General features: G+C 41.9%; 1 protein-coding gene across 1 annotated transcript in view; it reads left to right on the forward strand.

The window, feature by feature from the left end:
• Nucleotides 1-12,159, forward strand: part of LOC118103669 (cilia and flagella-associated protein 47) — a 37,571-nt gene that overhangs the window by 6,589 nt on the left and 18,823 nt on the right. The window contains 25 exon segments of the mRNA XM_035150829.2: nucleotides 194-341; nucleotides 586-665; nucleotides 1,362-1,560; nucleotides 1,757-1,842; nucleotides 2,082-2,298; nucleotides 2,646-2,871; nucleotides 3,495-3,612; nucleotides 3,916-4,046; nucleotides 4,431-4,531; nucleotides 4,686-4,805; nucleotides 4,904-5,117; nucleotides 5,242-5,313; nucleotides 5,674-5,811; nucleotides 6,349-6,430; nucleotides 6,590-6,685; nucleotides 7,093-7,279; nucleotides 7,508-7,605; nucleotides 8,122-8,238; nucleotides 8,865-8,999; nucleotides 9,474-9,586; nucleotides 10,126-10,276; nucleotides 10,496-10,584; nucleotides 10,734-10,820; nucleotides 11,691-11,755; nucleotides 11,885-12,021. Of these exon segments, the coding sequence (XP_035006720.2) occupies nucleotides 194-341; nucleotides 586-665; nucleotides 1,362-1,560; nucleotides 1,757-1,842; nucleotides 2,082-2,298; nucleotides 2,646-2,871; nucleotides 3,495-3,612; nucleotides 3,916-4,046; nucleotides 4,431-4,531; nucleotides 4,686-4,805; nucleotides 4,904-5,117; nucleotides 5,242-5,313; nucleotides 5,674-5,811; nucleotides 6,349-6,430; nucleotides 6,590-6,685; nucleotides 7,093-7,279; nucleotides 7,508-7,605; nucleotides 8,122-8,238; nucleotides 8,865-8,999; nucleotides 9,474-9,586; nucleotides 10,126-10,276; nucleotides 10,496-10,584; nucleotides 10,734-10,820; nucleotides 11,691-11,755; nucleotides 11,885-12,021 (3,207 nt within the window).

Raw genomic sequence — 12,159 nt, forward strand, 5'->3', positions numbered from 1 at the left:
GGTAAAAGTATTTCAGTCTTATCAGATATTGTCAAAATAATGTATCAAGAGGGAATTTGACCTGTTGATATTGAGGTTGAGCATGTTTGATGTCATAGACTTTTTAATACCATGAGGCCACTTTGGTTTACCTTTGGAATCCCTATGTTTTTTCCTCATCTAATTATATCACCGCCTCCCTCCCTCTTTTTAGTCCCATTTCCAGTTCCATGGCGTCCATGCTGGTTCTCGGCGGGCGATACCTTTCACTCTGACAAACTGCTCATCAGCCGCAGCCCGGGTCACCTTCAACCTGTCACCATATGCAGACTTCTCTCTCCAGCTCCCTCAGCCCTCACACAGTATGCATTTACTCACTCAGTCCAGCATTTCACACAGGATCAGATTTAATATGTGGGGTGTGTGGGTAATATGTTCTTATGAAGAGGGTTTTGTTAATGAAACACAGTATTGTATTATTGCATGACTGTCTCTGTGGGGTGTGACTAGAGTAGAAGATAATAAATAGTTTTGTGACATTAAAGTGCATATTGTCTTGTGTTTACTGAATTTTGCTTGATTGGTTCTGTTCATTTTTACAAGCAGAGAAGGGGCCAGGTGTGAGTGTTATGGAAGTGCAGGGCTACCAGACGAAGGACTGCTCCCTTATCTTCTCACCCACACAGGTGATGTCTTGATATAAAATCTTCCAGAATAGGTATAGTAGATAGATTTAAGATGGATAAGATCTGTTTAAATGCACACTTAGCCTTCACAAGTTGCTCCTAAAGCCGTCCCCCATGAGCAATTGTCCAATCATACCTTAAAAACCATGAGCCAATGTGAACCAGATGGTTAATTTGAAATTGCAGCCCTTTGGCAAGATGTTTAAAAAGCAATGAAGTGATTTGGCTAACTACAGCTGATAGAATCTGTCTGCAACTGTTAGGACGGACGTTACTGATGCTTTGTTCACCTCTACCTGAAATCAAGCATTTTTTTCCCCTCCAAAAACTATCTCTGGGGTTTTTAAAAAACAATTTAAAAGGTGTTTGTACTGTCACAAGATTAAAACTGTGTATTTGTTATTTCCGCTAACACTCTGTTTTTCAGTAATTGCATTTTTTATATACTAAACCCGTGACATTCAAAATTCATTGGCTACCCTGGCCCCCCCTAGCAGCGTGGGCAGGGAGAGACGGCTAAATTCGGTTCAGGTGGCGTATTGTGATGACAAGTACAAATATGACATTGGATCTCAAACAGGTGGTAATCTGAGAGTAGCAGGTGGTCGAGATGCTGTTGTGAACTTTAATTTCATTGGTGCATCGCCGCAGAGCATGAACTAGTGGATAGACACTTATGGAAATGTCTTCCTGTAGGCAGCCAGTTACGACTTCGACCTGCCGGTGATGGTCAACGGAGTGAGGTGGCCCATTGGTCCTCTGTCTCCCTTCCCTACTCCGTCCTCCGCATCCTCCTTCTCCTCTCTGTCAGCTGTCAGCTGGAAGCACATGGTCCAGCCACACAGCCGCTCTGTCACCATGGCGACACAACGGTCACCGTGCATACAGGCCACAGGTGGGGCTCATTCATGTGGAGTATGATTTGAGTGTTTGTTAGTGATACTGTATCGTATTCTGCTGGAATGAAACATAGTCACAGCTCAAATGTGGTTACATTGTATATGTACAGAACACATTTCACACATGGCATTAGGTTTGTGCAGTTACATAATGTTTTTGCTTCCCTTGCTGTTTTTTAAAAATGTTTTTAGTGCTGTGTGCTCCACTGGAAATGTCCCCGTCAAGTTTACAGCTCCACGTGGAGCCTTGGGCACCACAGTCTGAAGTTTATACTAAGGTACTATCAACTTCAGCTTTCTTACTGGGTTTCTTTCATTCATTTTCACATTTGTTCTTTTCACCTTCTCTCATTAACCATTAAGTACGGCTGCAATCAACAATTATTTTCTATTATCGATTAATTTCTTGATCAATTCATTATTTTTCCCACATTTTTGCTGTTATCTGTTATATTTATAATTCTATAATGATTTTCTTCTTTTTCTGATTGTGTTATATCTCTCTGCCCCGCTCTAGACAGTGGAGCTGAAAGCAGTGAGTGAAGAGAGTGTGATTTGGTGTGGTGTCATCAGTAAGCAGTTGCACTGGTGGTTTGACTGCAGTGCAATAGCAGCACCAACAGAGGACAGAACAGAGTGTGAGCTATGTACAGTGACTCCATCATCTGGCCGTCTGGGGCCCAGCCAGTCCATCTGCGTTGCGGTCAGCATCAGGCCTGAGGCGATCAGAACAGGTGAGAAATGGTTAGACTCACACATTATGATGGATCACTTCGTCTCCTGCTGCCCTCTCCTGTCTCACACCTGCTTAATTGGATCAAAATATCGTTTTTTTTTCTTTCACACACATGCTGACCCCTTTTCCCACACACTCGTCAGAGGCAAAACTGGATAATAAACAACATATGTCACAGCTTCATTGAGTGTGCCATGATCATTGTTGAATACCCATTGGAAGCACCACCTCAAGACCAGATGCAAATGTGTTAAAGGACTTATGCCCGACGGTGGGTTACACATGTATTTAAAGAACTGGAGTTACATTCAGGTAACATCTTTCTTTTTATATTTTCTCTCCTAGCGTCTGACAGATTAATCAAACTGTCCCTCCCTCTGTACTTGGGATATAAGGATGGAGAGAGGATGGAAGAAGAGAAGGAACATCAGCCCTACCGAGAGCTGGCCATCACTATTACTGTCCAGCGTCCCAGTATCACCTTCCACCCCCCTCAAATCCTGCTTCGCCCAGTACCCCTGGAAAGCAATGCAACGGCCAAACTCACCCTAGTGGCTGTGGGATATCCAAGGTTAGTTCACACACACAGTTGCCTCCTAAGATCTGATCCACTTACAGTTTTATTAATACCTACGTTTTCATAATTTGGATTGTGACACATAGAGAACAAGCACAGATGTAGTTGTCAGCTTTTTGGGTAAGCTGACAACAATTATAGATTTATATTGTATTTACCTTCTCAGAGTGTGTGGCAGTTTACCAGCTGTGACAAGCCATTGGAGCTACAGTAAATGAATGCAGAGGGGGAAAGAGACAGTGATTATCTCACTACATTATTCATTTCAGTGGGATTTTTATCAATCAGGCCAGGACTCATTAACTGGCAGGTCTCTACTCGTGTTGGATTTTGCTTCCATTATAAGCCAACAAGCTAATCCCCATTCCTATGCGGCTCCATTGTTGTTCGACTTTCAGAGTGGACAGATATCTGGCAGTAATTTTACAGTTCTGGCAGCATTTTCTGACCCACATCCCGATGACTGAAATCAGAACGCTGCATGCATAAAGATCTTTCTTCTTCTCAAGAAAACATATCTAGGGTTCTGTTTACACACTCAAGAAAAGAACCAACAAGCAGTATGCAAAAGGTGGTACAAACACAGTAATATCTACTTTTTGTTTCTATGTTTGAAGTGGGACCAGGATATCAGCTGAAGTGGATAAGATGGACACGAAGGATGGGACAAAGATGCCGCCTGTTTCCGTCATGTTTCCTGAGGGTAACTGCCTCCTTGTCCAAAAACAGGACCAGGTAAAGTCCTTGTACTCAGACCAGAATAAATCCTTCAAGTGGAAAAAAGTATTTACTTCTAAAGATGTATTTGGTTTCAATTTCACTTAAAAAGTTGCTTCCTCTAGTTTCCATATCTTGTTACAATTGTGCATTTCCGAGGCAATAGTCTGAGGATTGTGCTATAAGATCCATTATGTTTCTGTAGCAGTGCGAGTGAAACCCAATCTGTCACTGAATCCACCCCGTGATCAAATGACCAAAACTGGAAAAAGTAGATATGTGTGACAGAAATTCACCCACTTCTCTATTGTCTCTGTATAGAGCCATCCAATAGGTTTGGGAAGCCAGGAAGCCAATGTGACCTGTCTGATTTGCAGTGTGTCCTGCTCTTCTGCCGTTCCTCTTTCCCTCTGCACAAATATCACATTCACTGAACAGCACTTCAACAACAGGTAGCTATTTAATAACACCGCTCCTCACATCTTTTTCTCTTGTCTCTTTGTGCCACTATCTGGCTGTCAGGGGTTGAGCAAATGAGTCCATGGGGGAGGGCTTCTGGTTTTTCATTCCATCAAAGTTTGGCTCTGACCATTTAGTTTGAAAACACATTAGTTTCTCGGTTTCTAACACAGCCATTATCTGGGTTTGGTCCTGAAAATGTCAAGTGAGATGAATGATAACGATTTGGGGCCTCACTAGAAAACCTTCAGTCCTGTCCTTGTCATGTCCCTTCACGTCTACATCATGCCTGAGAAAAGACTTGATATAAATACTTAAAATTACAAATGAATAGTACCAACTCCTTTTCCCCCTTAACTCTGCCTCTCTCCCAACAGGTTTAAGGTTAAGTTGAGCGCAATCGCTGACAACTGTGTCTTGACAGTCTGGCCCTACATGGCCCTGCACCGCTCGGAGCAACAGATAGTTGTCAAGACTGGTAACTGTATAATATCCACAGACACACATACCTGCACCATGTATGTACAGTGGTTAGAAAACGAACTGAAGAAGTAGAAAGTATCACCCAAACAGCTTCAAAATAAATCTGTGAACATGTTGTCATCCTTTATTATTGTGTGACTGTCATGTAGGAGCCATAGCTGAGGAGGCGATCCTTCAGCGCTATCAAACACCAAGTCCTGCTTCTGGCCTAGCGTCATCCTCCTCCACATTCGACCACAACAGCTCAACTAACAAGAGTTCAGGATTAGGTACAAAAAAGAAATGCACCACATTTTTGTGTGTTTATAATTGTTTGAATGCATCACTCAACAGTGTGTGTCACTGACCTCATCATACTCGTTTCCAGGCAGTGGCAGTGTGAGTGGTCAGAGCAGCAGGGATGAAGAAGTAGCTACAAAGAGACAGACCCTGGACAATCCCGGCGTCCCACAATTCCCTAATGCCAACTCAGACGAAGGGCTGTATCACCAGAATGTATTATTGGCTGTGGAGAGGTGGTTTAGTCTCTTTGGCTGGCCCGACGGAACACATCCTATCTCTGTACCACACTCACTCAGAAGGTATGCTCTAGATTTGCTCAGGGGCCACATTTTAATTACTGTCTAGTTCTCCACCTGTCTTGTACCATCTTTCCTTCCTGTTTGTCTGTCACATTAATCAGTCTTTGCTCCTCTCTCCCTACAGAGTTGTGACAAAAACTCAAATGAATCCTTCCAGTGGACGGACTTACCGCGTCAGCCAAAACAAAGACTACAGGTGAGTGTGTGTGGGCTGAATTATTAGTACACGGCCTTTAGGCAGATAGATAAAAAAAGGTTTTTGTAGTTCGGTGCATTGAGCAGTTTCAAATTACTAATCATTTTATTACATATATGAGGCTGAGATAGTTAATGTTCTGTCAGTAACCTTGTTCAAATTCAATCGACAACCATGTTGAAACAATGATGTTTGATTTATGTGAAGAGCTTTGGGCTCTTATGTGCAAATAATGTCTCTGTTATTCAATATATAGAGGTTTGAATTTGGTCAAGGAAAACACTAGCTGATAGTTGGAGTGAAACTTGTGGAATTTAATTTCAAGATAGGGTCATAACTGTGTTGTGTTGTTGCATCTAGGTCTGTGATGGACATGTTTCATCACCTGACTGGCAAAAAGATTCCTGGAATTCTTCACTCTGAGACATTTTCTACAGATAAAGACCAGCGGACCAATCAGCTGTTAAAACATCATGAAGCTTTGCTTGCTTTTCTCAGGTAGGCTTTACACACACAGATACACTGCTACAATGTGTTTGAATAAGTGCCTGAGTCATGTCCATGCAAAAGTCATGGTCGAAAAACAAAATCTGACCTTGTGATATTTCTGTTATGGCACTAAAAGTCTAAACTGAATACTGTCGGCAGAACAAGGTCAAACCTTCAGAGAATAATGTGGAAATGATACATCATAATAAACTAGAGTGCAAATGTTGTCAATTACTTCAAACTGCAGATGTCCTGCAGGGCTCGTGCTTACTCATGTGTGGGTCACAAGTGTGGCTTTCATTTTGATTAGTAAATGTGTTGCAGCGTGTATGTTGCATATTGAGCGAGAGACCATTGAATTCAAATATCCCAAAGGTTTTTTTCAAGTTTAATTAAGTTGTAAGGAATAATAATGTCACAGACACGTTATGAAGAACACAGCAGGAGAATGTTACACGTTCCATGTCTGGAAAGGACTTAGTGACATATTTGACATTACTTCGCACCGTGGTCCCTTTTTTCTGTTTGTTGTTACTGTGTGTTCAGGGTGCAGGGGGCCTCTCTCTGGCACATCAGACCAGAGTATTTGCTCGACGTGGAGGATTTTAAACACTGGTGCTCCCAGCAGGTATAAATACACACAACATTTCAGTCACGGACACAGACAAACTAAATTACATTGCTTTTCTGTTTCTGTTTTTCTGACAGTCTCACTTGTGGTGTCTCACTTTCCTTCACACATAAAGTATATTTACAGCTTCTTTTGCCATATGTGTGTGTTACTCAGTCAAATGAGGAAGAGCATGGTCTGGACTACAGGAGTGTAGACTATGAGTCTCTGAGCAAACGATCCTGGATGGATGTGCTGCTGCAGATATACAAGGTGAAAAACATTTATCTGGCTCTCTCTATTTTTTCACTGCCAGCTTTTTTGTATTGTATTTATGTATTCTTGGAAATGACTTGATATTTTTCTGTAAATTTTAATTTCTGTAATTGTTCCTTTTCCCTCTTTAATCGCTTCTACGGGTTTATATTTTCATTTCCTCTTTATGTCTTTCTCTACCTTCTCAGTAGCTGTCAGACATAATTAATACTTATTAATGTTCAAATAAAGGTTGAATCAACGGTTGAATAAAAAAAAGCAGTTGCCTTGAAATGTTTAATCTCTAACAATTTAATGGAAGCCTGAGGACATTTTGGTGCTCACGAATGTGTCTGTGTTTGTGAATATAAAGTGACTCTGTCTTGTTTAATACCACTATTTAATATTCCTCTGCACACACCCAGGTATTAGTCTTGTGTCGTGTGGCGGAGAGTGGTCTGAACACAATTCTCAACCAGGAAGATGTAGATGGGATCCACACTGTCAACTCACAGCCAGTGACCAGTAATGTCTATTCCGCCTGCGAGCTCCAGTTGCTCTCATGGCTCAACAAGCACTTCCAGAACATGAGGAAAACTGTCTGGGGTACAGGTAGGAAACAATATGTTCACGCACATACAATACACATTAAACCACTTAATCAGAGCCAAACAGAATTAATCACCACATGTGGCTGCAGAGGGCGCTGTTGCTTTAAAGTGTTTCTTCATCACAGGGAAAATAATAATATAATATTTTCCTGTAAAGCTTGAGGTTAGAATTTATTTTCACGACCTGTTGATGCTGATGGTGGTTTGCATTGTTGTTAATGTTTGGCAGGTGGCGTCCCTCCAGCACGCTGGATAGTGAATTTTGACCTGGACCTGACAGATGGACTGGTGCTCGCTGCTCTGCTTGCTGCTTACTGTCCTTATCTGGTCAGTGTGTGTGTGTGTGTGTGTGTGTGTGTGTGTGTGTGTGTGTGTGTGTGTGTGTGTGTGTGTGTGTGTGTGTGTGTGTGTGTGTGTGTGTGTGTGTGTGTGCGCGTGCAGACCATTTTGTGTGTCTGTGAGTCAGAGAGGGATGGTGGTTAATGCCTGTTAAGTGGCACTGTGATTAGGGAAGCTTCTTATCATGCAAATCACCAGACTGTGTGTGTGTGTGTGTATAAATGTGTGTGGGGGAGTGAAGCCGCCTCTGAATATTTAGTAGTGTAATTAGCCAGTAGATGTGTTTTGCTCAAGTGTTTGACAAGTACGATTTCAACAAAATTCCCAAATTATCTTTGAACTCTGATAAGCCAAGTCAATTCGCAATCTAGTCACACGTTACTGCTGAGCCGTCTGTGACAGGCAACAGAGTGAGAGAGCAACTAGAGTGCTCATCCAATTGAAAGACAAATCACAGATGAGCCTTGTTAATATTTCTTATTTACCAATTATATTTCTAATTAGATCTACAGCCACTTCCAGAGGATGTACACCACCCCGAGCAGCCTGGAGCAGATCCTCCACAACAACATCATACTGGTCCAGTCCTTAACTGTACTTTCTCTCAACATAGATATACAGGTACAAACCAGAGGAATGTGAGATTACCAGTTAAACCAGGTTTACCCATTTACACATAAAGGAGGTTTACATGAGTCAGAATAGGCTGCTCCTCTTCAAATGTCTTTTCCTGCTTTGCAAACTTAAACTAGAATGATTTCTACAATGTTGCTTCCTTGCGTATCTGCAATCCATTTCACATAAATGCTTTCAAATTGATTGAGTACTTTGAATACACCAAAAAAACAAAAGCAATGTATTCCTATAACATAAACCAGAACCTTCTCCTATATGAAGTGTAGCAACAACCACTTTGAGTAGATAGTATTTAACATGCTGTATATGTAACATTTAGAAATCACATCATAATTGTGTATGTACAGATAGTGCACATGAATTTTAAACACAGATTTACATGATTTAATTGCACTAAATCCTTTAATGTATTCAGTTCTCATTAATTATCAATAAATATAATAATTATATTGGCAGAGACATTTACCAGTTACTGCATCAATGACCATCATGATTGAATACATCATGAATATATCATGAATATATCCTCATGATAATGGAAACATTATGCAGCACTTCCTGTTGTGACTGTCCCTGTATGTGTGTGTGTGTGTGTGTACTCGTGCATTCAGCCCACAGATTTGTCAGATCCGAATCCAGTGCAGATGTTAATGCTGTGCGTTCACCTGTATGAGAGGCTGCCTCAGTACCTGCCACTGAACACTATCACTCTATCAGGAAGCCTGCACGGCACGTTCAGCAAGCAGGTAACACACACACACACGCACGCCACGCCCCGCACGCACGCACGCACGCACGCACGCACGCACGCACGCACGCACACACACACACACACACACACACACACACAATTAATATTTGATCTTAGACACATGCCTTAAATAAAATAAATGAGCACTGTCAACATTGAAGATAGACTTGCACATGCAAACACTTCAAATGGGATCACACATACAGGCACACAATGATTGGATTAGAGTCACACATTAACAGGATTATGGACTCATCCACACAGGATTACAAACACAGACAAATAAACAGCTAGTTAATGATCCATGTTGTCGGCCACATTACACACGAGCAAAGACAGATCAGTCAGTTTGTCACATTTCATTGTAGTAGTGTTTTCTGACAGCAGGGTTTGTCTGCCTGCTGCAGTTCTACACACCTGTGTCTGGGTTGTCTGTATAAGACTGTTTCTGTCTCTGTCCGTCCTGCAGGTTCGACTGAAAAGCCCATCCTCTAAGCCTGTCAGATACCAGGCCCTCATTTTAGGAGAGGATGCCCATCTCTTCTCCCTGCCAGATGGATCTACTGTCAGCATTCTTCCAAAGTATGTCAGATTGTACCATTTTCTAGAGTACGGTTCTATACCGTACCTGACACACCGTACTACACCATACAATACCACACCACACCACAAGTCACCTACAGTCTACAGTTTTTATTCCAGGTTAAAGCATAATAAGTCTAATGCAATAAAATAGAAATTATGAAACTCTTGCATTTCTTTGCAGTCTGCACCAATAACAGATACTGTGCTAAAACTTATATTGTTAGTGAAGAAGTGCTGTCTTTGCATCTGTACTTCCTAAATAACTTGTTTTAGGCAAACTGGTGGCCTGCAAAGAATAGGTGGCCTCAACTTCTTCTTAGAGTTCAAAATATATATTTGTGTTTTTGCCTTGAGACTTTACTGTAGCTCATTAAAATGCCTCCTCAAGTGAGGCCTCAATATAGAAATAGCGCATGTCCCATTTTGGAACCCAAGTTTTACCCACTGAAACACTGCTTTTTAGGACAGTTAAAGTTCAGTTTTGTAACTCTCATTTGCCAAATAAGCAGAGATGTTGTCGTGGTCAATTTTCACAGGGCGAGCACTGAACTGACAGTCCAGTATCGCTGCTCCTTCCTGCAGCCCATGGAGGCCGTCCTGCTGCTCATCTCCACCTCGACGTTTGGTCTGAGTGCCACCACTCTCGCCTTCAATCTAAAGACCCATGTCCGTCACATCACACCCACAGTGAGTACACTCAACCAAAGGGCTGGACTGACTGTCATCCTATTGTTAAATATTACTGATATCTTGCTAACAGCCTCTCTGTCTGACTAAGTCACTCACTAGCATATCTTTGTCTGTCAGATATCATTCTTTAAATACATTATCAACCAGAGGACTTATTCTTCATACATAGCGATATAATTAAATGACAAATTGTCTGCTTCCGTCTCCTGCCCTTAGAAAACGGTCAAGTGTGTGTCACCATGCTATGAGCCGAGAGTGGTCCAACTGCTGATAACCAATCCTTTCAATAAGGACGCTAAGTTCAGGTAGGTGTCACAACACACATGTGTTCCACCAAGTAGATCCACCTAACTGCCTTGGTTTTGTGTATCCAGGGTTGACACTGTATACACTGTATCTGTCAAATATGTTTGTCACCTCCTCTGTGCAATGATGCATGCAATATGTGTGTTAGGGTGGTGCTGGTGGAGTCTACATTCAACCCCCTGGAGCCTGAAAAGGAAAAAGAAAGCTTCATTCAACAGGCGTCCTCCACAGCCCAGTATGACAAGCACACACACACATCTTAAATTGCAATACAAATTGGAAATCTGTGGGCGGTATATATGTATATATAATACGTAGTTAGATCTGAAAACAGCTGGTCAGAGTTTTCATCATTTATTCCAAACAATTTTCAGCTGCAGATGACTCAGAATTTGTTGCTCTCGTCAGTGTTCGTGGTATCAGGAAGTGTATGTGGGATTTAAGTGAGATGAATTACAGCCTTTGTGTCCATGGTTATGAGGGACATGTCACGCAGTGCAGTGGTGTGGCTCACTGATGCCTTTTTAATAGTTTTTTAACAATGCAGCTCTACAGCACAGATGAGGATACATCAGGCGTTTTAGACACACACAACACTTGTTTGTAGAATCAATTCCTTGTTGGTTTCCTTCTCTTCCTCTGATTTGTTGACAGTAATTAAAATGTAAGCCACACAGATCAAAACCTTTTGCATCACTTTATAGTAAATATACACATTTGGTGGCAAGCACAGAACTACTTTTATTTTTATTTTTGAATGCGCCAAGACCATGATAACATGGTACAAGGAGCACAACCATACAGAATACAAGCTAGCAACTGACAGACTTTCCACAATGTATATAGTAGAAGTTTTACACAATCTAAAGCTTCTTCTGCCAGTCACTGCTTCAGACAAACTCGGAGGCTGCTCCTCAGGAGACTCCTGGCTTGTCCTTTAGAATAGCTCGTTGTTATGCATCTCTCGTCATCTGAGTCCTCTTCAAACCAGGACATTGCAGCTCCTCTTTCTAATCAGGAGTTGACGATGAGGATTTGAAGTAGGTCATCTGTGTATGACGTATACAATGGGTTTATTTTTCTTTCCTCCTGCTCTCACCTTCAGGATCGAGAAGACAGCTTCAGACATGAGCTGTGGGGAGGATGTGGAAGGAAACCCCTCAGCTTTCAGTGAGTAGCAACACAAAAATGCACGCATGCTCTGTACCCTGTGCAACCCAAATTAATGTCTATATTTGTGTTTGAATGTTTTTTTTTACCATGTCTGATTTGTCGTTATATATTTGCGTGTACACCCAGATGGTGAAGGCAGTGACTTCCTGAGTGCAGTGGGGAGCGTTTGTCTGAAGTCAGGCCAAACACACACTCTGAACATCCACTACCTGCCCCTCTTACCAGGCACCAAGTTCGGCTCTGTGCTGCTAGTCTGCCCGCAGGTTAGTGTGTCTGTCTGTCATTGTCAGGGTTTTCTTTCAATTGACACTGAATACCAGTGAATTGGCATGGTTTGGCCAATTGGGGACAAAACCATGTTATGTTGGCCATCATTTATTCACAACCACGTGTGTGTGTGT

The sequence above is a fragment of the Hippoglossus stenolepis genome, chromosome 24 (genome assembly GCF_022539355.2).
Source record: "Hippoglossus stenolepis isolate QCI-W04-F060 chromosome 24, HSTE1.2, whole genome shotgun sequence".
In the NCBI taxonomy this organism is placed as follows: Eukaryota; Metazoa; Chordata; class Actinopteri; order Pleuronectiformes; family Pleuronectidae; genus Hippoglossus; species Hippoglossus stenolepis.